Genomic DNA, 23,597 nt, shown 5'->3' with positions numbered 1-23,597 from the left:
GAACTTCATTGGCTGTGAAGCTTTTTTGGATAATCTGAAATTATTATAGGTGCAACGCAAATGCAAGTTCTTTTTTCTTAGAGTGGTGTATATAGATCCCTGATGATCAATGAATAGGTACATGTACCCATGGCAATATCTTCTCAGAATCTAGACTTAGAATCATTAATTTTAAAATACTGTGAGGGTCACAATAGAGGACAAATGATAAATGGAATCTCTGTCCACTTATGTTTACCCACAGATCTTGTATGAAACTGCCACAGTATCTCTACTGAGATGCCCCTGGGTCTTCCAGAGCAGGGATAAAAACAAAGTCTGGCAGCCTTCTCCAAAAAGAACAAGAACAACTAGCCACCTGTGAGTAGGAATTGTCACGTTTGGAGATATTGGTATTGGTTTACTATTGTCACATATACCAAGATACAATGAAAAACTTAGTTTTGCAAGCCATCCATACAGATCATTTCAAAAACAAAAGTACTTTGAGGTAGTACAAGGGAAAAGCAGTAACAGAATGCAGAATATTACAGTTACAGAGAAAGTGCAATGCAGATAGACAATAAAGAGTAAGGGCCATGACGAGGTATATGGGGTTCAGCAGCAAATGAATCATAGTCAGAGAGTCATAGGGTCATAAAGCACAGAAACAGATCCTTCAGCCCAGCATGTCCATACAGACCATTAAGTACCCATCTATACTAATCCCACTTGGTCTGCAGCCTTGGCGGGGCCCTGAGAAACAAAGTTCTGATAAAGGGAACATTTTACTTTCCGGTTTCAATCCAGAGATTTTGCAGGGTTATTTTTGACTTTGGAACTTTGGTCTCACACAAATCATGGCACACCAGGGAAGCAAAATCACTTACAGAGCCTGTGGGTGTAAAGGAACTTAAATTGAGTTCCTCTTAAGTGCAGTCTCCTGCCCTTATTGCCTTTTAATCTCCTGTTCAAATATTTATTCAATTCTCTTTTAAAGCCTAGTCTATGCCTCAGTGGCAGGTCATGGTAAAGAACTCATCTAACCTCTTGAAATCTTTCATAATTTTGAATACTTCTAATAGATCTTCTCTTCATCTCCCAGGACTAGTGAAAAAGAATTGATTTTTCTGATCTTTTTTCTGTAACTAAAACTTCCTAATCCAGGTATAACTCCAGTAAGCATTCACTGTTGCTTTTCAATGGCTCTAATATTATTATCAAAGTAGCGTTTTAAGAACCGAACAAGTTGATCCAACTGTGATCAGCATCTTGTGAATTTTTTATGGTACTTTCTTGTTTCGAATGCACCTATGCGAAAAGCCCAGAATACAATTTGACTTATTATGGTCTTTTTCTCTGCTTTAAGTAGATAAATATATACAGAATTTCTTATCCGAGATCTGCTCCTGACATTGGATTCATTAATCTACACCTCAGTCTTGCTGCACAATTAATTCCACAGTTAGAACACTGAGTCCTCTGCGACAAAAATTAATTGTAATGTGTCGAGCACCACTGGGCCACACATCACATTCTGGTAACTTCAGGCTGAAACCCAAGTTCAACAAACCAGCCTGAGAAATTAAATACTAACTGGGTGTGACTCTCCTTCATTTTCTTGCAAGGCGTATAGGGTTAAAAGGCATGTACCTTAAAGAAAATGAACAGATTTTTCTTAACACACAATTAGGACTGGAAAAACAAAGAAACAGCTATTAAGACTGAACTGACACTTTGTTGTGCTTGGGGACAGTTCAGTTCTCGGGTATGTGAAGACTAAATGGAAGTGGGATTTGGTATGTGTATTTGAGAAGTGTTCCTCAGCCTGTCTCAAGCCATCAGAAAAACACAAAGAGATTACAAGGATGGCCAAGAATGAAAATATCACCTACAAAGTTAACAAATATTTTAGCTTAGCATAACCTTTTGGTATTTTCTATTAGTTTAAGGATAGTGAAAGGTGAAATATATAATGGGAATCTGAGGGGAAACTTCTTCACTTAGAGGGTGGTGTGAGTGTGGAATGAGCTGCCAGCAGAGGTGGTAAATGCAGTTTCAATTGTAACATTTAAGGGAAGTTTGGATAGGAACATGGATGGGAGGGGTTTGGAGGGATATGGTCTGGGTGTAGGTCGATGGGACTAGGCAGAAGATCAGGTCGGCATGAACTAGATGGGCCAAAGGTCCTGTTTCTGTGCTGTAGTACTCTATGACTCTAATGTTTATTTTGGTTAAGATTAGTTCCAAAACCTTATTTGTGATGAAGCAACAGTTGATATTATGAATGCATAAATAGGCCTCTACTTTTGCTTTCTTGTCACTGCACTTTCAAAATTGCCACAGTTTGGAAAACAGGAGTCATGGGATGGGAATGCCAGTTTGATTTCCTTAATTAAAATAATTGCACAGAGGTCCCCTTATGCAAGATTCCACATGAACTAACATTTTGGCGAAGAATTTTAGTGAACTTGATCAAAAGCATCTCTTTGGAATTTCCATCAATCTTCCACAGATTTTGCAGACAATGATTTGTAGGGGCATATGTGGTACAACTAGTAGAACTGTTGCCTTGTAGCTCCAAAGACCCAGGTTTGATCCTGATCTCCAGTGCTTTCTCTTTTTCTTTTTTTCTTTGCCTTTTCTTATTCCTTTTTTTTGCACTATTTAATTATCTTTGTAATTTATAGTAATTTTATGTCTTCGCACTGTACTACTGTCACCAAACAACAGATTTCACATCACATAGATCAGTGATAATAAACCTGATTCTGATTCTGCGAGGAGTTTGCACGTTCTCCCTGTGACCACATGGGCTTCATCTGGGTGCTCCGGATTCCTCCACATGCAAAGACACGTGGATTGATAAGTTATTTGGTCACTGTAAATTGCCCCTTGTGTGTGGGTGAGTGGTAGAATCTGCAGGGAATTGAAAATATGGGGAAAATGAAATGGAATTAGTGTAGGGGATGCTTGATGGTCAGTGTGGACTCAGTGGGCCAAAGGGTCTGTTTCTGTGCTGTATGACTTTATGATCAGGAAAATCCACATGGAAGTTCCAGGTGAGTGTACTAAGGGGAAGAATCACCCAACTTTCTAAAGTGATTTGGAAGTATTTTCATTTTCATATTTTAAGCATACCTACTGTTATCTTTGCCATAGAAGGCTTCCTCCTTCTTTCCTTTAACTAGGTCAAATAATTTCACCCTCTAAGCTTTCTTGACTGAGAGACTGGTTGATTTGACAAATGCCTGAATATTGAGAAGTAAATGGGAATGAAGCTAAGTCTCTTAAGTCTGTGACTGCTCTCCTAGCACCTGACATCAGGGCCTTGAGGTGCACTGTGGGGAATATTTTAAAATTAAATTGTAAATGTGTCTATTAAATATTTGGCCTGCTTTCAGGAGCTAAGAAATTCTTCAGTCCACAGGGATTTCCAGGAAGGCCTTGGTTCAGATTTCCTTTGGTGATCATATTTCCAAGTACTGACGAGCTCAATAATTGCATCCAGAGGAAAACTGAGGCCACATTTGGGGCACTGCTCTCAACTCATCATGGATCATTGCCTCCACATCTACTGCAGGCAAAGGCCCCTTCATTTAAATTGCATCATCACCAGCAAACCCTACAACATCATAGAAGCATATGGAAGGGCAGAGACCCGATTCAACAAATCACTACCTCTTTTGTAATCACACATCTACCCAGGTGTAGTGAAGAGGGATAACCACCCTACTAACGAGAATCAGATGGCCAATTGTGGGTGCCTTCAGAGAATGCACTATAAGTGAGTATCAATTAACATCAGAAACCATTAACACATTCCTAATTGGCACAATTAAGCAGAAAATGATAAAATAATGGAAGTGTATTAGTGTGTATAAATTTGGCTTTAGAGAAGGGAAGACTAAAGTTAGCAATCTAATACCACCACCAATTTTTCCTGTTGCATCTTCCAACATTAATATCCATGGAAAACCACTGTGGAGAAAGAGGACAACATTGTTGGAAAATTCTTCCCACACTTCCGATTATATTTTGTTGCATGCTTTGCTAGTTTCAAATGATAAATGGAAATTTTATTTCTAACTGCAGTAGATGATACTTGCAAAACCTTCAAATGAGACACAAGGTGCTGCAAAATTACATGTAGCTTTATATGAACTTATTACCATCTGTAGATAGAAGTGATAGCAACTTGGTAAAGAGCCATTTACTAGACAAAAATAAAAACAGAAAATCCTGGAAATATTCAGCAGGTTAGGCAGCATTGGGGAGAGAGATGTACAGTTGACATTTCAAGGTGATGATTTTTAATTAGAATGATAACAGTTCTGATGAAAGACTGTCGACCTGAAAAATTAACTCTGATAAAATTTGCATTTTTTTCTTTCAGCTTACCACACAAAAGCACTAAGTAAATATCACTGCAAAATAGTGATATTGGATCAAGTGCTAAATCACTGTCAAATTTTCCTTTACGTGCTTTTCAAAAGTATGTGCTATATCAGATCACATTGAAAGTTCTAGCAAATCAAGACCAAAAATGTGGAAATAAAGTTCTGAGATTTTTAAAACTCATTTTACCATCCTGTATTAATTTTGTTCAATAAATGTTTTAATAAAAATGCAAATCCAATTAAAGCTTGTTACAGTTGTGGCAACCATTTTTTGAAAAATGTGTACTTGCAATCAACAAAATATTTTCAATTATACCCACTTGTTAAAAATTGTACTCAAACAACAATCTTGTTAGCATTTGTCTTCTAAAATGGGACAATATTGCAGAAAGGTGAAATGCTTGAATATTTGTGGTCAGACTTTGGCTCAAAAAAAGGGCAGCAACAGTATGAATATGGCTTTTCAGCAAATTAGCAAGCAGCAAGTCCTGGACAACATGGCCTGAGAAGTGGCAAGTGACATTCGCACCATAATGTCCACCTCCAGAAGGAGAGAATCTAACCATCCACTCTTGACATTCAATGACTTTATCAATGCAGAGTTTGCCACCATAATCCTGGGGTTCAACACTAACCAGAAACTTAACTAAACTAAACACAAATTCTGTAATTACAAGAGAAGGTCAGAATCTGGGTATCCTGCAGTAAATGATTCACTTCCTGGCACTGGGTGAGGTACTGGAAGACCAGATGGTGGCTAATGTTGTACCTTTATTTAAGAAGGGCTGCAAGGACAAGCCAGGGAACTGCAGGCTGGTGAACTTAGCATCAATGGTGGGAAAGTTACTAGAGGGGATTCTGAGAGACAGGATCCATCTGCATTTGGAAAGAAAAGGACTGATTAGGGAATAGTCAGCACGGCTTTGTGTGTGGGAAATCGTCTCTCACAAATTTGGTTGAAGTTTGTGAAACAGTGACCTCGAGGATTGGTGAGGGCAGGGCAATAGACATTTTCTACATGGAATTTTGCAAGACTTTTGACAATGTCTTGCACGGTAGGCTGTCCAGAAGGTTAGACCCTATGGGATCTAGGGTGAGGTAGCCAATTGGATTCAAGATTGACTTGGTGGAAGGAGTTGGGGAGTGGTAGTGGAGGGTTGTTTTTCAGATTGGAGGCCTGTGACCAGTGGTATGTGGCAGGGATCGGTGCTGGGTCCCCTGTTGTTTGTCATATGTATTAATGACTTGGATCAGAATGTAGGTGGCATGATTAGCAAATTTGCAGATGACACCAAAATTGGTGGTGTGGTGGGCAACGAAGAAGGTTGTCTAAGGTTACGACAGGATTTAGATCAACTGGGAAAGTGGGCAAAGGAATGGCAGATGGAATTTAGCTCAGATAACTGCAAAGTGATGCATTTTGGGAAGTTAATCCAGGGCAGGAGAACACAGTGAATGGCAGGGCCATGGGGAGTGTTGTAGAAAAGAGACACCTTGGACCATAAGTACATAGTTTCCTGAAAGTGACAACACAGGAAGACAGGGTATTGATAAAGGCATGTGGCATGTTTGTCTTCATCATCCGGGGCACTGAGTAAGAGAGATGAGATTTCATGTTACAAGATGTTGGTGAGAATGAACCTGGAGTATTTGTGTGCAGTTCTGGTCACCATACATAGGAAGGATGTCATTAAGCTGGAGAGGGTGCAGAAAAGATTCAGAAGGATGTTGCTGGGACTGGAGGGCTTGAGTTATGAAGAGAGACTGGATAGACCGGGACTGTTTTCCCTGCAATGAAGGAAGCTGAGGGGTGACTTTATAGAGGTTTATAAAATCATGAGGGGCATAGATAAAGTGGATGATGGCATTCTTTTTGCCAGGATAGGGGAGTCTTAAACGCAAGGGCGTTGGTTTATCTTGAGAGCGGAAAGATCTAAAAGGGATCTGAGGGGCAACTTTTTCCACACAGAGGTTTGTGGAATGAGCTGTTAGAGGAAGTGGTAGAGGCGGCTGCAATTACAATGTTTAAACATTGTACAATTACAGTGTTTAAATACAACCTATTTGGACAGGTGTGTTGATAGGAAATATTTAGAAGGAGATGGGCCAAATGCAGGCAAATGGGACCAGCCCATGTAGGCACCTTGGTCAGCATGGATGAGTTGGACCCGTTTCTCTGGTGTATAACTCTATGATTCTATGACTCCAAGGCCTCTGTAATATCTATAGGACACAGGTAAGGGGTGTTATCGAATACTCTCCACTTGCCTGATGAGTTCAGTGCCAAAAACTCTCAAAAAGCTCAACACAATCTAGGACAAAGCAGCCTGCTTGAATGGCACCCAATCAACCACCCTAAACATTCCTTCCTTCCACCACCAGTGTATAGTGTACACCATTTACAAAATGCACTCCACTTACTCACCAGGCTGCTCTGTAGGCACCTCACAAACTCACTATTTCATGAAGGACAAGGAAAGGAGATGCATGGGAACACCAGCACCCACAGGTTCCTCTCCAAGTCATGCACCACCCCGACTTGGAAATATACCCCCTTTATTTCATTGTGACTCAGTCTAAGTCATGGAACTTGCTGCCCAAAGGCTCAGTGGGAGTAACTTCACTAGAAGGACTGCAGCAGTTAAGGAAGGCAGCTCACCACTACCCTTTCAAGGGCAACTGGGATGAGCAGTAAATGCTAATCATACCGGCGACACCCAGATCCCAAAAATAAGTATAAAAGAAAATGTTGCTGCAATTGTATTTTAATTTTGAGGCAGAGATAATCATGGTCCTTGGGATGTCTTACTCCAGAAATGAACCTGGTGCATGGTTACAATTCTCTTATGTAAAATATCAGCTGTAGTATTCATGGAAGCCCAATTTTTCTTCTTAAAATAATATTACTAATAACGAAAGATACAGGGACACAATGAGTGAGAATATCATGTTGTCAGACAGTAAAAGCATTCAGGTTCAATCTTCCAATCCGCTGAGCTCTTGATGTACCAAGCCTGTAAAAGAAGAGGTCAATTAGAGCTCAGATGTGTTTCTCCAGACGATAGTTGGGGTTCAGCCCAGGAAAAGGTAGGAGATGTGCTTGTCACTTAAACAAAGTATGGCAGATATTGAAAATACAAAAAATGCTGGAAATACTCAGTAAATCAGGCAGCTTTTGTGGAGAGGAAAACTGATTTAATAGTTCAGTTGTTGACCTTTCATTTTACCAAGATAGTTTCTTATCTAGCCTTGCAATCAGTATAAACTAAGCAGGCAATCAATAGTTGAAGGGAAGCAGTTATTTCTAGATGATTATTACAGGGGATGCATGGTCAGAAAAGAATCAGCTGCAGGGAAACTCGAAGATTATATTTTGTGAATACACACAGTAAAAGAAAAGGAATTTCTCCTCCAATTTGTGGAAGAAATACTGTTCTGCATGAGGTTGTTCCATTCCCAACAAAATGCCAAATCACTTTTAGAAATCAGAGCACAAGATAAATCGCAAATGCTGTCTGAGTTGAATCATGACAATCATCAGATTTGCCTGGGCATTTCTTGAGAACAGTTATCTTTGCAAAGCAGAGCCTCACAAGGTGATGTCATTCCCTATGCAATGCTTCTTTTAGAGAACTGCAGGACCTGGGCTTCATCAGAACAACAGAGTCTTAATTTTTTAGAGGAATAATGGGAGCAGGTATTATAAACTGGAGCACACAATTTTGAAAGGAGTACAAAACAGAGACGTCTGGGGTATATCTGCACAGTTTGTTGAAAGCGGCAGGGCAAGTAGAGAAGAAATTGATTGGATCCTGGGCTTTATAAATGAGGAGTACAATGCAAGATCATGGAATTCATGATCACCTTCATAAATCATTGGCTTGGCCACAACTGGAATATTTCATCCAGTTCTGGGTGCCATGTTTTACAAAGGATATAATGGCCTTGTAGAAGGTACAGAAGAGAGTTTCCAAAATAAGTCCAGGGAAGAGGAACTTTTGTTAGGACAAGCCAGGGTTGTTCTCCTTGGAACAGATACATTTAGAAGAAAATCTTATGGAGGTGTTTAAAATTGTGAAGAGTAAAATCAAAGTAGATAGAGAGAAACTGTTCCCATTGATGTAGAAGGTCAGTACTTGGGGACAGGGAATGAAGGTGACTAACAAAAGAAACAAAAGTGACCTGAGGACAGGCCTTTTTTTTTGCCTAATGATTGGTTAGGATCTGGAATGCATGGCCAGGATAATAGATGAGGCAGATTCAATTGTAGTTCACAGAAATAAGCTGAATTATTATCCGAAAGGGAAGACTTTGCAGAGCTTTGGGGAGGGAATGAGGGCATAGGACAGACTGAATTATTCTAACATAGACCCAGGACCACTTGACTGGCCAGGTGGCCTCCTTCCACACTGGAATTTTCCTGAAAATCTATGCTCCTTGTTTTTTGATCCCTCTGCGAAGAGAATGATGTCTATCCTATTTACTCTCTCTAAGCCCCCGATAACCTTCACTTCATACACTTCAATTAAATCTCTCCTCAGTTTCCTTTGTTCCAAAGAAAAAACACAACCTGTCCAATCTTCTTTCATTGCTAACATTTTCCAGCCCTGACAATATCCTCATAAATCTCCTCTGCACCCTCTTGATAGATATTTCTTGTAATGTGATATAATGTTAGCAACCTTCCAATCATTTTGCACCTCTCTTTTTGCCAAGGTGGATTAAAAAAATGATTGCCAGGGCTTTGGCAATATTCTTCTCTGCTTCCTTTAACTGGGATATATTTTTCATGAGCCTATTGAATTGTGCACTTTCTAAGATGCTAAACCTTTTAATACTTCCTCTCTTACAATGTTTATCCCAATAATATTTCATAATCTCCCTCCTTAATTACAACATCAGCATCATCCCCCTTTTTGTGTAGATTGTCACAAAGTCTTCATTAAGAACCAAACTCACACACCCTCCGTCTCCTTTTTAATCCCTCACACAGCCCATTCTTTCCTTGGTTATCCTCTTGCTCTTTATATACCTTTGGATTTTCTTTGATTTTACCTGCCAATATTTTTTCATACACCCTCCCTGCTTTCCTAATTTCTTCTTAAATTTCACCACTACACTTTCAGTACTCTTTTAGGCTGATTATATGTTCTGCTCTTGTTGTCTAACCTAAACTTTCCTTTTCTGCCCTATCCTAGCCTCTATGCATCTTATTATCTAGAGTGCTATTTATTTGGAAGTGATATCCCTCCTTTATGCAAATATATTTATGAGGAACACCTTGAATCCCCCTTTTCAATGTCTCACACTACTCTGACACTGATTTATCTTCAAGTAGCTGCTTCCAGTCCAATTTGTTAAATCACTTCCTAGATTTGCCTTCCTTCAATTTAGAACCATTACTCTTTTATCTTTGTCATTTTTCCATAACTATGTAAAAATTACTAAATTATGACCATTGCCAAAAAAAAATGCCATCAAACTGGTACAAGCTTCATTCCCTGAACCTCATTCAGAATTAGCCCTCTGGTTGGATTTACTACTCATGGGCTAAAAAGATTGTCCTGGATGCAGCTTAGAAATTCTGTTTCCTCTGTACCTTTTACACTATCTGTATCACAGTTAATATTAAGATATTGGAAATCTGTCTTTTTTTTTTGCACTTTCATATATCTGCCACAAATTTACTCTTCTGTCTCTTTTTTACTCTTAGATAAGTCAGAATCAAATCGACAGCCAGATGGCCTCCTTCCACCTGGGAACTATTTTCTAAATCTATGCTCCCTGTTTTTTTGATACCTCTGCTAATGGAACAAGGTCCATCCTATTTAATCTTTCTAAGCTTTTCATAATCTTAATCAAATTTAATTAAGTCTCCCTTTAGTTACCTTTGTTGGAAATGAAATTACCCAGCCTGTCCAATGCTTCCTCATTGTTAAATTTTCCCAGCCCTGACAAATCTCCTCAGCACCCACTCTAGAGTACCTCATGAGTTTAAATTAAGTCAGCAACCTGAAATGTGTTGACCAGAACTAGATGCAGAACTCAAACCATAGCCTGACTGGTGTTGCATACAGTTTTAGCATAACCTCTCTCCATTTGGCCCCTTGTGCCTGCTCCACAATTCAATAAGATCATGGCTGTTTTCACCTCTGCACCCCTTTCCTTCACTAACCCCATTGCCCTTGAATCCCTTCATACCTGAAAAATCTATTTTACTTTGCTTTGAATATAAACAGCAACTGAGTCTCCACGGCTCTCTTGGGTCATAAATTTCAAAGATTGACCACTTTCTGGATGAAGACCTTTTTCCTCATGTCTGTCCTAGATCCCTTAATTTGGATTCTGTCACCCATGACTCTAGACATCCCAACTCCACACCTACCCTGCCAAGCCTCTTAAGATATTTACAATATATATTTCAGTGAAATCACCTGTCATTTGTCTATAGTCAAGAGAGTGCAGACTTAATCTACTTAATTGTACCTCATGATAAACCAGCCATCCCTGGAACTTTCTCCTGAGCCCTCTATGCCCTTTTCATCACTGCTTTTCCAGTTTATACATGCATTCCTGAAGTTCCTCACTATCACTACTTAAAGTAATTGGTAGGAGGATTAGAGGGGAGATGAAGGAAAATGTTTTCACATGGCAGGTGGCAGAAGTTTGGAACTCATTGCTTTCAACAGTGGTAGAGGCAGAAATCCTCTTCAGAAAATAGTTGTATATGTAATGACCTGGAGGACCACAGATCCAATGCACTTTGGTAGGAAGAATAAAAGTGTAGACTTTTTTCTAAATGGGGAGAGAATTCAGAAATCAAAGGTGCAAAGGGACTTGAGAGTCCTAGTTCAGAATTCCCTTAAGGTTAACTTGCAGGTTGAGTTGGTAGTAAAGAAGGCAAATGTAATGTTAGCATTCATTTTGAGAGGACTAGAACATAAAAAAGCAAGAATGTACTGCTGAGGCTTTATAAGGCATTGGTCAGACTGCATTTGGAATATTGTGAGCTAATTTGGGCACCATATCTAAAGAAAGATGTGCTGACCCTGGAGTGATCACAAGAGTGATCCCAGGAATGAAAGGCTTAACCTATGTTTGATGTCTCTGGGGCTGTATTCAATGGGAGTTCAGAAGGATGAGGGGGGATCTCATTGAAACGTGCTGGATACTGAAAGGCCTACATAGAGTGGACATGGAGAGGATGTTTCCATTAGTAGGAGAGTCTAGGATCCAAGGGCACAGCCTCAGAATAAAGGTACATCCCTTTAAAACTGAGATGGGGAAGAATTTCTTCAGCCAGAGAGTGGTGAATTTGTGGAATCCGTTATCACAAAGGTCTGTGGAGGGAGTGTCATTGGGTGTATGTAAACCAGAGATTGATAGGTTTTTGATTGGTAAGGAGATTAAGGGTTTCAAGGAGAAGATGGGAGAATGGGGTTGCAAACAAATCAGCCATGATTGAACGGCGGAGCATAGTCGATGGGCCAATCGCTTTAATTCTGCTCGAATATGTTATGGTCTTATGCTGGAAGGTGGGATTAGGCTGGACAGCTTTTTCAACTGATAGGGCAATAATGGGCCAAATGGCCTCTTTCAGCATCATAAACCTTCTATGATTATTCTGCTTTTCAATTCTTCCTACTAAAGTGAATGGCCTCACATTTCTCCACATTAAATGTTGGCCTTGCCATGAGGACCCATCCAGCAACAAACAAAACGTCAATAAAGTCTTAAATATTTCCTAAGCTTTTTCTTAAAAGAAAATTGATTGTGCTATTACATCCTTGCATACTATAGAGAAGCTTCAATATAGTTACTGTCACAATATATCAGGAATTGCAGTGGAGTACTAGTATATTGAGCAAAAAATTCAATTAATACAGTCAAGGAATGGGATGACAGTCAGAGTGAACAGGCAGTGGATTATGTAGTTGAGGAATTAAAGGCACAAAGCAGTGGTAGGAGTTGCATACATATAACAATGGGGGAGGGATGGCACATAGCAAAAAAGAAAACTGTTATAATTGGAAATTTAATTTTTACAAGGAGAAATAGAACAGCTCACTAAGACAATAGCCTACTCCTCAATCTATGTTCCTCCCATTCAATGAATTACACAAGCACCAACTATTGTCATACTTCTTAACTAATTTTCACAATTTTGTAGTTTTTAACCCTCATATCTTGTTATTATCCCACCAGTAGCATTCCAACATTTTATTTTTCATGTGCAGCACACAAGAAGTGTATTTTTTAAGGAGACATTTCTCAATATATGCTATACCAATCGTCCACTCTGGCTCACTGTGTTCTTAACAAGGATGCGGTAGAACATGTGGGTGGAGCTGAGAAAGCAGTGGGCCCTGGGCAGTAAGGAGAGGAGCTGAGTAACTTCTTCATCTTGGACAGTCCCTTGAGATCATTAGAAGAGATTTGGTATGTCACCAAAGACTCATGCAAATTTCTACAGATGTAAGGTGGAGAGCAATCTGAATGGTTGCATCACCACCTGGTATGGAGGCTCCAATGCACAGCATTGAAAGAGGCTTCAGAGCATTGTAGACTCAGCCAGCTCCATCCCAGGCATGACCCTCCCCGCCATCGAGGACATCTACAAGAGGCAGTGGCTCAAGAAGGTGGCATTCATCATTAAGGACCCTCACCACCCTGGATATGTTCTCCTCACATTACTACCATCGGGGAGGAGGTACAGGAGCCTGAAGACCAACACACAACATTTCAGGAACAGTTTCTTCTCCTCTGCCATCAGATTTCTGAACAGACCATGAACCCATGAACACTACCTCGTTATTCCTTTTTTAGCACTATTTATTTATTTTTGCAACTTATAGTAATTTTTATGTCTTTATGTATTGCACTGTACTGCTGCCACAAAACAACAAACTTCACGACATATGTCAGTGATAGTAAACCTGATTCTGACCCCGTGGATAGGTGGGTGGATAGTTTGTGAGGTGCTGCACTCTTTCTGCTGCTTCTGTGTGTATCCGATGTAAGCCTCAAGGTTCTCAATGCCATCCAAAATGCTCCTTCACATGATAAAGAGGAACTACCAGGGGTGGTTTGTACTGAAGGCTGTGATGAAAGTTGGTGGGAGGGGACTGGGGGAGCATTGGCAGTCCGTCTATTATGGCAGCAAACACCAGAATTCTTTTAAAGCCCAGATATTATTTAAATAAAATCAGCCAACTGCTTACCATAAACTGGTGCCCAGTATTACTTCAGGGCTGCAAGATAAAAACTAGTGGGTGGTAGATACTCTAATAATTGAAGTGCAGGGAGCTTGGGACAGAAATTGTCAAGGTTAAGATAACTAAAGCTCATCTTTTTCAACACTCTTTGGTTGTGCTACCAGCAAAACTAATCAAAGTGACAATTCTGTCCTAAAATTGTTGAAGGCTCTCATAACGGTGATTTCAGCCAGTTAAAATTTGCTGACATATACATTTTACCAAAGTATTCATTTGCTTTTTTAATGACTATCTGTATGTCATAAAAATAAATAATAAGGAAGGAAGGAAGGAAAAAGGAAAGAAAGGAAAAGAAAGAAAGAAAACGTACATAGCTCCACCTCTTCAGGACATCTCAAAGTGCTTTACAACCAAAGAATTGCTTTTGAAGTGTTTTCATGTTGGAATGGGCATACAATTTACACACAGCAACCTCCCCCAAAACAACTATGTGATTGATAAATAACGTCTACAACAAATCTCAATTGAAAGCAACTCGTATTGATGAAATGTCAACAGAACATGCCGGAAACAATCAGATGTCTTTGAACTAAAACATTAACTGTATTTCCCTTTCCACAGATGCTGCCTGACTTGCTGAGGGTTTCCAACACGTCCTGTTTCTATTTCAGATTTTCAGCATCCGCATTTTTCTTGATTTTCATCTACATTGAAGAAACTGCTTTTTTAAGATGAAATAAGAGATAAAAACATCTACTTACATGGAACTGGCATGAGCATGTCAAGTCATCACCGACTTCTTTACAGACTCCACCATATCTACATGTAGTTTCATCACACATTTTGAAATCATTTTCTCGTTCATTAAATTCTGCAAAAAAAAGATTTAAATCTAAACACATGGCAGAAAAAATGCATGATTTATCCTGAAATTCACAAATTTTCATAAATTATCTGATGCGTTAAAAGATAGCTTTGTTTTGTTATAACAAGTGCTGACTTCAACAAGGATTATGCACTGAGACTTTAACAAGAGCCTTACTATTTCAAAACTAGATATATTAGATACTATGATGTATCAAAATTTGGTCTGCTTAGAGTTAAAGTTTCTGTAAGTTAATTTTAAAATATTAAAGTAAAACATTAAAACCAGGTAAAAGCTAAAAATGTTAGAGCCACATTGTTGGCCAATCAGGTATGAAAGAAGATGCCTTTAATGTTTCAGATTGATTTCTTCATTAGTGTAATTATCCTTTTTCATCTGATATGTAAGTCTAACATTTTCTGTTTCTGGCTACTAATATGAAAACTCTGAAGATTTTGGTTCATTTCTATTTGTACTACTCAAAATTGCAAACTATCTGTGTTGAAACTACTGTGTGGTAAAGACTTGTGTCAAGCAAGGCTGTGACACTGCCCTGCCTTTATCCATTTTTTTACTGCAATGTTGCACCTCACCTCCCACAAACTTCCCACAGGAGTGCAGCTAATCCTCAGATCTAACGGGAAATTGTTCAACCTGCAGCGACCACATTCCAGAATCAATGTCATCCAAACCTCAATAATCAAGCTGCAGTATGCAGATGACACTTGCATTTACAGAAGTATATGACAGGAATGGTTCTACAGTCAGCATTCAAGGCAAAGGTCCTCTACCAGCCTACTCCCCACTTCACAATATTGCCCTTTGACAATATGTGTTCGGGAAAAACATGGACCACTTCCCATATCTCAGGAGGCACATTTCAGCAAAGACAGATGTTGATGATGAAATTCACCAATGCTTTCAATGTACCAGCACAGCCTTTAGTCAACTGAGGAAAAGTGACTTTTATGATTATGATTTTAGATGTGGCACATAAACACCCTGCTGCCCTTTATACTTCAGAGACCTGAACCACCCGTAGTAGGAACAAAAAAAAACAGTCTCTGCAAAAACCTCCAAATTCACTGTAAGGATAAGCAGATCAACATCAATCTCCTAGGTAGACATCACCAGCATTGAGGGCTTACCTACACTCAGTCAGTTTCATTGAGCAGACCATGTCATTCATGTCATTACACTGAGAGAAAAAGAAAGCCCTGCATAAACCTCACAAACTAAACCTGTTCTGTCAGTAAAATACCCTGCAGTTTCTACATTAGTCTCATTCGTCACCCGAGAACCCACAAAATCAGAATGGAAACAAGTTATCCTCGATCCTGAGGAAATACCTATAAAGAAGAAAAATGTACAAATGCCAGTTGGTAGTCTACTTCTCCTTAGGCAACGACAACACTGTGGAAAGCAAGGATGGCCTACAGTGGCAATGGGGAGAGTGAAATTCCTTACCTGCATGAGTTAAAATCAGCTTTTTAAAATGTGCCATACTTCAGTGAGCCATGAGGAACCATTGGCTGATTCCCCAAAATAACAGCATTGGATCAGCCAGTTTTAATAGGCATGATTACTTCCTAATATCTGGTCTTTCAGTTATGTGTACCATCTTCCCAAAACTCATTCAGCATTGGCTGGAATCTCCATTGCTCTTTCCCCTGTGTAATTTCTACAGTCTGCCTCCAGCTGAAAACACTACCAATCCAATTGATCCTGGCACACTTGTATTACATACATAGAAAACAAAATCAATTCGACATTAATGTTAAAACTAATAACTCACTATCCAGTAAAATGAAGCTGGACAGAATTTTTTTTTGGAATTAACTTGGAATTAGATATTGAATAAAATTTGAAAACTACCTTCAGGGGTTTTCACCAAATATAAATCTATTATGTTTTAAAGATGCAACCCATCTTCTTTTCCAACCAATATAACTAGTGGCCAAGTTTAAAACAATTGAACAGAGATCCACAAGTTGAGCAATAATAGTATTGTCAATGCATGAAGTTTTCCACTAGGAACATAATCAGTGAAAATCAGTTCCCTACATTTTAGTTATAAGTACCTATGTAGACATTGAACATCTCAGGTTATTATCTTTCCAAATGCTCTCCTCGACAGTGCTTTTCTGGGGGAATGCCATATTGCAGGAGATGTTAAAGTTTGGACAAGACATTGGACTGAATTATTAGTGTTAGTGGATGCAAAGATTCTCTGGCTCCTGAGAAGATAAACAGCTATATCTAAAAATTTGATTAAAAAAAAGAAATGATTTAATTCTTACTAATCCATCTGCTCAATCCAGTACTTCCTTTCCATGCTGGGAGCTACTCAACAATTCACTTGGTTGGTACTCCTAATGTGCAAGTCTAGACACTCTGACAACAGGTCATTTGCCGTGAGCAGAATCACAGCTGAGCCTAATCCTACTTTCACTGAATCTGCTGGATATGTATCATGAGTGGACATCTTTGATTATTCTTACTTCTCAAGCTCTGGACCACTGAGGCAATCCACTTGTCCTGCCACATCATTGTAGTTATGTATAAAATTAGGTTTCTCAACACTTTGGGGTTTTTAGCTGAAAAACATGCTGACCCATTTGGATGAGCTTCATACCACATGATGCAGATAGTTCTGAGGCCATCCACTGAGACCTCCTTAGAATATGATAAGAGGTCATTCAAAAAATCACTGCTGTAAGTTGGAGAAAACTTTCCATTTTCTTATTCCATACCATTCTTGGGAACTATATTGTTAGCCCCTTACTTCTTTTTATTATTGTTCATACTGAGATGGGGAAGTCTTTTATTTAACTCAGTTTAATTCAAGATGCATTCTAGGTCTGTCAATGTGAATTGTTGCATTACTTCTACATCAAGGAATCATCACATTAAAGAAAAGGAAACCAGGAGTGCTTGGATAGATGTGAATACATTAAACACAATGAAGGAGCAATTGTTTCAATGATGAAAATTGCTCCTTTAAAGACCGTATGCTGAGCATTTACACATATTTTCAGCAACACTAACAGCTAGATGTTAAAATTAATGTTCCATTGCTGTGAAAATGCAATGAATACAAAATACCCAAATGCAATTTTGAAAGGGCTTTAAAAAAAATCAGGAAGGAATACGTTACTGCTCTGCTCCTGATGGTGACATTTCTGTACAAATGTTTCTGTTCTGAGTAGCTGGAACTAGTAGCATCATTATTTGATTATATAGGAAAAATAGTTTGGCATTTTTTTTTAGAAAGTGCCATCTCTACACAAATTTTGTAAATGTGTACAGCAAGCTAAGTATTAATACTCTGGAGATCCAAGTCCATCTAAGTTGAAAAATGAGCAATGCGGTCTTTGCTTCAAAAGGTAGCAGGAACCTTAAGCAGGTAGTGTGGTCAACATTTATATACATTAGCATTTTATGTTGCAAGTGACAGGTTTTTAGCCAGTTTGTTCAGTTGCTAATTTTATGCAACAGATATTGTTAGCATGCTTTTAAATAAAGTGGCAAGATTTTATAATTACCACTTTCAGATACTCTGCCAAGAGAAGTTGAACAAAGAGAACATTTTCCTATCCACAATGTTTAGTCAACAGCAGTAATCTGCAGGAAGCTGTACAGCCCAACTGCGGTGAATTTCTGCAGTGATTTGCTTGATCATAAGAATATGACAAGTGGGGCAGAAGTAGGACAACACAGCTATCACTCAGTGAGATCATGCCCACTTTCTACTCTATATATCCCTTGTTTCCCTTCTGTCATAAACTCACCAATTCTTGCCTTAAATATACTCAAAGAATGAGCATTCAAATCCCTCTAGGACAGAGAATTCCAAAGATTCATACTCATCTGAGAACACAATAGTCTTCTCATTTCAGCCTTAAATGGTCAAACCTTTATCCTGAGACTTTGTGTTCTAGTCAAAAGACAATTAGGCATGCACCTTGTCAACTTTTTCAGAATCTTGTATCTTTCAATGAGATCACCTTTCATTCATTTAACTGCCAAAGATTAACAGCCCAATCCATTCTGAAATTCTCCAAAGAATAACCACCTCATTTTTGGCCAAAGAGGTGTTAGTTGCATCTTAAAGAAGGAAAGAGAAGAGAAGTGGTTTAAAGAGGAGATTCCAGAGCTTAAGCCCATGGCAGCTTAACTGGGAGACAGCCCTGGCTGGTCAGGAAACCCAGGGATGAACAGATGTGAATTAGAATGTAGGCAGCAGAGTGTTGGATAACCTCAGGTTATCAACAGGAGAATGAGGTGAGGGTACCATAAATGTTTCAGAATAGTCAAGTCGAGGGGTAAGAAGAGTAAAGAAGAGAATCTCAGTAACACATGAGCTAAAGCAGGGGAATCGAGTTGTGTTACAGAGTTGGTAATGTATTGTCAAAGTCGGCATGAAAATGAAGCTGCGTCTTCCCCACTTTGAGAGTCACGTCTGGTCATTTGAACTGAAGGACAAAGGAGATAGAGAGCCTAGTGGCATGGTGTCATGACAACAACCCGTCCCTCAATGTCTGTAAAACAAAAGAGCTGATCATTGACTTCAAGAAGCGGGGTGGTGCACATGCTCCTGTTTCCATCAGTGGTGCTGAGGTGGAGATGGTTGAGAGCTCCAAGTTCCTAAATGTAAACATTACCAATAGCTTGTCCAGGTCCAACCACATAGATGCCATGGCCAAGAAAGTGCACCAGTGCCTCTACTTCTTCATGAGGCTAAGGAAACTCGGCATGTCCCTGTTGATCCTCACCAATTTTTATAGATGCACCATGAAAGCATCCTACCTGGATGCATCACAGCTTGGTATGACAACTGCTCTGCCCAAGACCGCAAGAAATTGCAGAGAGTTGTGGACCCAGCTCAGTCCATCACAAAAACCAGCCTCCCCTCCATGGACTTTGTCTACACTACTCACTGCCTCAGAAAAGCAGCCCGCATAATTAAAGACCCCTCCCACCCCGGACATTCTCTCTTCTTCCCTCTCCCATTGAGCAGAAGATACAAAAGCCTGAAAGCACGTACCACCAGGCTCAAGGACACCTTCTATCCCGCTGTTATAAGACTACTGAACGGACTTCTTGTATGATGAAATGGACTCTTGACCTCACAACTTAACTTATCATGGCCTTGAACTTTATTGTCTGCCTGCAATGCACTTTCTCTGTAACCGTAACACATTATTTTGCATTCTGTTATTGTTTATCCCTTGTACTATCTCAGTGTACTGATGTGGTGAAATGATCTGTGTGGATGGCATGCAAAACACGATATCTTGGTATATGTGACAATAATAAACCAATTACCAATAATAAACCAATTACCTGCCAGTTCATCCCAGCATTGGACTTCCCACAGAATCCAAAGACAGAACTCAGTTTTGTTTGGATTACCTTGCATCATGCTAGGGAAATTGTCTTTCAGATCCTGCACCAGTAGACCTGATACAGGAACTAGGTGCTTTGATGTACTTTAAGTTAACTTTGTCTTTATATACTTATACTTTAAAAAAAATAAAAACTATTAGAATTGACATATATGTGTCAATGCCAAAGGTATTAAAGAACTGTTAAATTCCATGACAGCTTTGACAGAGCACAAAGCCCTGCCCCTAACTCAACCTCAGGGGTGTTTGGGACTGGGACCTCTGCATACACTGCCCAAGGCCCTGTTGGCATCTGGACACAAAGGCACAATTGGAGGGAGTGGGAAGCAAGAGAGAGAGAGAGAGAAAGTCTCCACATCTGGCCAAGGTAACCGCAGGAACAGCAAACGGCTACTCCGAGCGGCAAGCCGCGTCCAGCAAAATCCAACTGAATACATCTGAAACTTAACTCAGCATAAGACATGACACCAAGATTGCCAATAGACTGACTTATTTTCCGTTAACCAGAGAATGGGATGGATTGGAGGTTGGGGGTGGGGGGAAGAGTGGTGGTGGAAGGGGTGGTGATAGATGACGGGCAGATCGAGTCATCTAGGAAAGGGGTTGGGTAGAGTTGGGAGACTTGATGACGATAGAAGGAAGCAGACAAAAAAAAGAGGAAGATGGAGCCAGGAGTACGGTGAGGAGGGTGAAGGAGGAAACAGCTGCTGGAGGGTGATAAACGAGAGCACAAAAGCTACCAGTGCTGGAATCTGAGAAGTAAGGAATGTGATAATCGGAACCATTAGGGGAGAGGTGAAAGGCAAGTCAAACAATATCAGAATTTGAATACAACAGTAAAGACCTCTCACAGTAATTATTTAGAGCCCTGGTGAAGCCACATCTGGAACACTGTTCCCTACTACTTATGGTGTGGTTATTGCAATATCTACTGTGAAGATAGAGAGAAAATATTGTTAAAAATCTCAGACATTTCTTATTCCCCATTATTTCTACTGGCTTTGTCTCTAAGGAATCCATGATGACCTTCATGACTTATTTCAATGCTTGCCATTATTTTTCTACTGGGAAAATTACTATCCTATGTCACAAGGAAACCTTAGATTATTTAACCCTCATTGTGATGTATTTGGCCTTGTTTATGTTCAAGATTCAAGTTTCCAATTTCTTGAACCCAATGTAAGATTTGGCCATAATATGATCACCTATCTCTAAAGCATCCTCTAAAATGAGATTACTAATTAAATCTGGATCTCAATCGCTTATTTAGTTCCATAACATATCCTCCAAACTTCTTTAGTCAGATTTTTCTGCTAAGTCTTCATAAAGGTCCCCCATACTTATTGTACCACCTTTGCTACAGTTTCTCTTCTTTCTTGATGAATACTCTCTCCAACGGTATAACTACTGTTAGGGGGATTATGAATGCTTCCACTATTTTTTGTTCCCTGTTACCTATTATCTCTGTTTATTCTGTTCATGAGCTTGATCTACCGGGTCAAGACGATAACTAATATTCCTTTAGTACTCTTTATTGTCAAAATTATCCCCAATGCTTTTTCTATTTTTCTCTGGAGCACTGAGATCCTAACCTGGGTCATCATATAACCATGGCTCAGTAATGGATTTTTGATCAAATTTATTTATTTCATTTTTCTATTTGTTTGTTTATTCTTCTGTGAAGACTCGGTGCTTTCAGATAAAGCAACATTAAATTTAATGTGTTGTCATTTAGCTTAATTCAACATTAGCACACTATTAACTTGATATCACTAGCTTAGAAATTCTTTAATCCCTGTTAAGCAGGTAGTGCACAATGGGGCCACAAATGTGAATTCTAATTGCAAAATTTGATTGCGCGGGAGCTTCAAGATGAGGGACCTAAGGGATCTAGTTGTGATCTTGGGGAAGAGAGGAGTGGTTGCAGGGTTGCAATCAACTGTAACTTCATGATTGCAGGCTAGGACTTTGTGATGGAAAAGGCAGCTGGAGGAGCCCAGAAAGAGCCATGACAGAGAGTAGGTATTTTTCGTAAAGTGGACCTACCTGAAATTGGTTCCCGTCATCAGACATTGAGGTTTGCACCTGCTCAGGCAGGGCTTTTTTAAACTTACACTAAACTAACCTTCACATGTGCTTGTCAATTGAGGGCCTGTTTCTGCAGTAGGGGATCATCCTATTCTAGGCCATGCACACATGAATAAAGGTCTTGCAACTGGCACCTTTAGATGGCACAATGCATTTCATGTCTGGATACTTCAACATGCCAACACATTAGAGGCACAGGTGACCCAAGAAAATCTCAGTCTTCAATATCCAAGCACTAAATTCTGGATTTTGGTTATTAATCACTTTCTCTTAGTAATTTAATTTTGTAGTGCACACTAACATTGCCCCATGCAACATATAGGGTGATAATACTTTCTGATAATTGTTCAGCATCACACTACAGCTTGGCATGTTATTGAGCATAATTCTCAGTCTTTAGTTCCATTGTGTCTATTATGTATCACGTGTACCAGACTTCAGTTTTATATGCATAAATAAACAAATCTCTTTCAGCTGTTTGGCTCAAATTTCACACTAATAAAACAGCAACAATTCACAACTGCAGAGACTTTGAGCAATTTTCAGATATCTGGTAAGATCATTATTTGGCCACTGGCTCACACAAACCTTAACATTTGGTTTCTTATAAGCAGGTTGCCCGTGCCTTTACAACAGTTATGGGCAGACAGCTCAATCGTGATAGTTGATATTTGTATCAGTCATGTGGCAAACTTAAAGTGTTAAATACATCCTTAAGTGATGTATCACTTCACCCATGTTGATTGATGCAAGACCAAGTATTGTGGTCCTAATGGAATAAGTGAGGACATAGAATCTAGAACAGCACAGTACAGGAACAGGCCCTTTGGCCCACCATGTCTATGCCAATTATGATGCCAATCTAACTAATCCCATCTGCCTGCCCATGTTCTGTATCCCTCCATGCCATGCTTGTTCATGTGTCTGTCTAAATGCCTCTTAAGTGTTGTTATCGTGTTTGTTTCTACCACCTCCCCAGGCACCTAACAATCTCTATGTACAAAACTTACCTCACACATCTTTAAAACTTTCCCCCCTCACCTTAGGTATACATAAGTATAGTCTCTTTCCCATCAATGGCATAAAGAATGTAACAGATAGAATCAAAATTTGCCTGAAATCTCCTTCATACCACAACATTCCTTAGTAGAAGAACTTTATCGAGTCCCCATAAACCAAGTCACCCAAAAATCTCCTTACCATGACCCAATTTGTGACAGGTCTGACTCACTCTGCATGGTCTGATCTACACTTAACCTCAATTTTAAAATTCTTGACACTTTTGTCATATCCTTCTATGGCCTCAATCCTCCATCCCACCACCTCTGAACACACTCCCAGCCTTAGAACACCCATAATATCTGCATTCCTCTAATTCCAGTCTTGTAAATTTAATGATTCCATCACTGGAAATCTTCAGTTCCTAAAGCCCTAAGGTCTACAATTTCACCCTAAAACACTCTGCTCCTTTCCATCTTTCTTCTTTTACCTCTTTGACCAAGTTTTTCCTTTCTAACATTTTTCTGAAGCAACTTAGGATGATTAAATAAAAGTTTTTGTTGTCATCTACAGACTCCATAAAGTTAGTGCCTTTCTTTGGGTGTGTGTTTGCAATCAGAAGTTCAACATCCATTTATTGCAT

The 23,597-nt window shown here is 39.4% G+C and overlaps 1 protein-coding gene across 1 annotated transcript in view; it reads right to left on the bottom strand.

Annotated features, from left to right (window-relative positions):
- LOC127570638 (tomoregulin-1-like) overlaps positions 1–23,597 on the bottom strand; it is a 168,520-nt gene that overhangs the window by 80,394 nt on the left and 64,529 nt on the right. Inside the window, exon 2 of the mRNA XM_052016380.1 lies at positions 14,356–14,465. Coding sequence (XP_051872340.1) covers positions 14,356–14,465 — 110 coding nt within the window. The remainder of the gene's footprint in view (positions 1–14,355; positions 14,466–23,597) is intronic.

This window comes from Pristis pectinata, chromosome 5 (genome assembly GCF_009764475.1).
Source record: "Pristis pectinata isolate sPriPec2 chromosome 5, sPriPec2.1.pri, whole genome shotgun sequence".
Taxonomy (NCBI): domain Eukaryota; kingdom Metazoa; phylum Chordata; class Chondrichthyes; order Rhinopristiformes; family Pristidae; genus Pristis; species Pristis pectinata.
The sequence above is the reverse complement of the archived record's forward strand: the minus strand, read 5'-3'. Positions and strand labels throughout refer to the sequence as shown.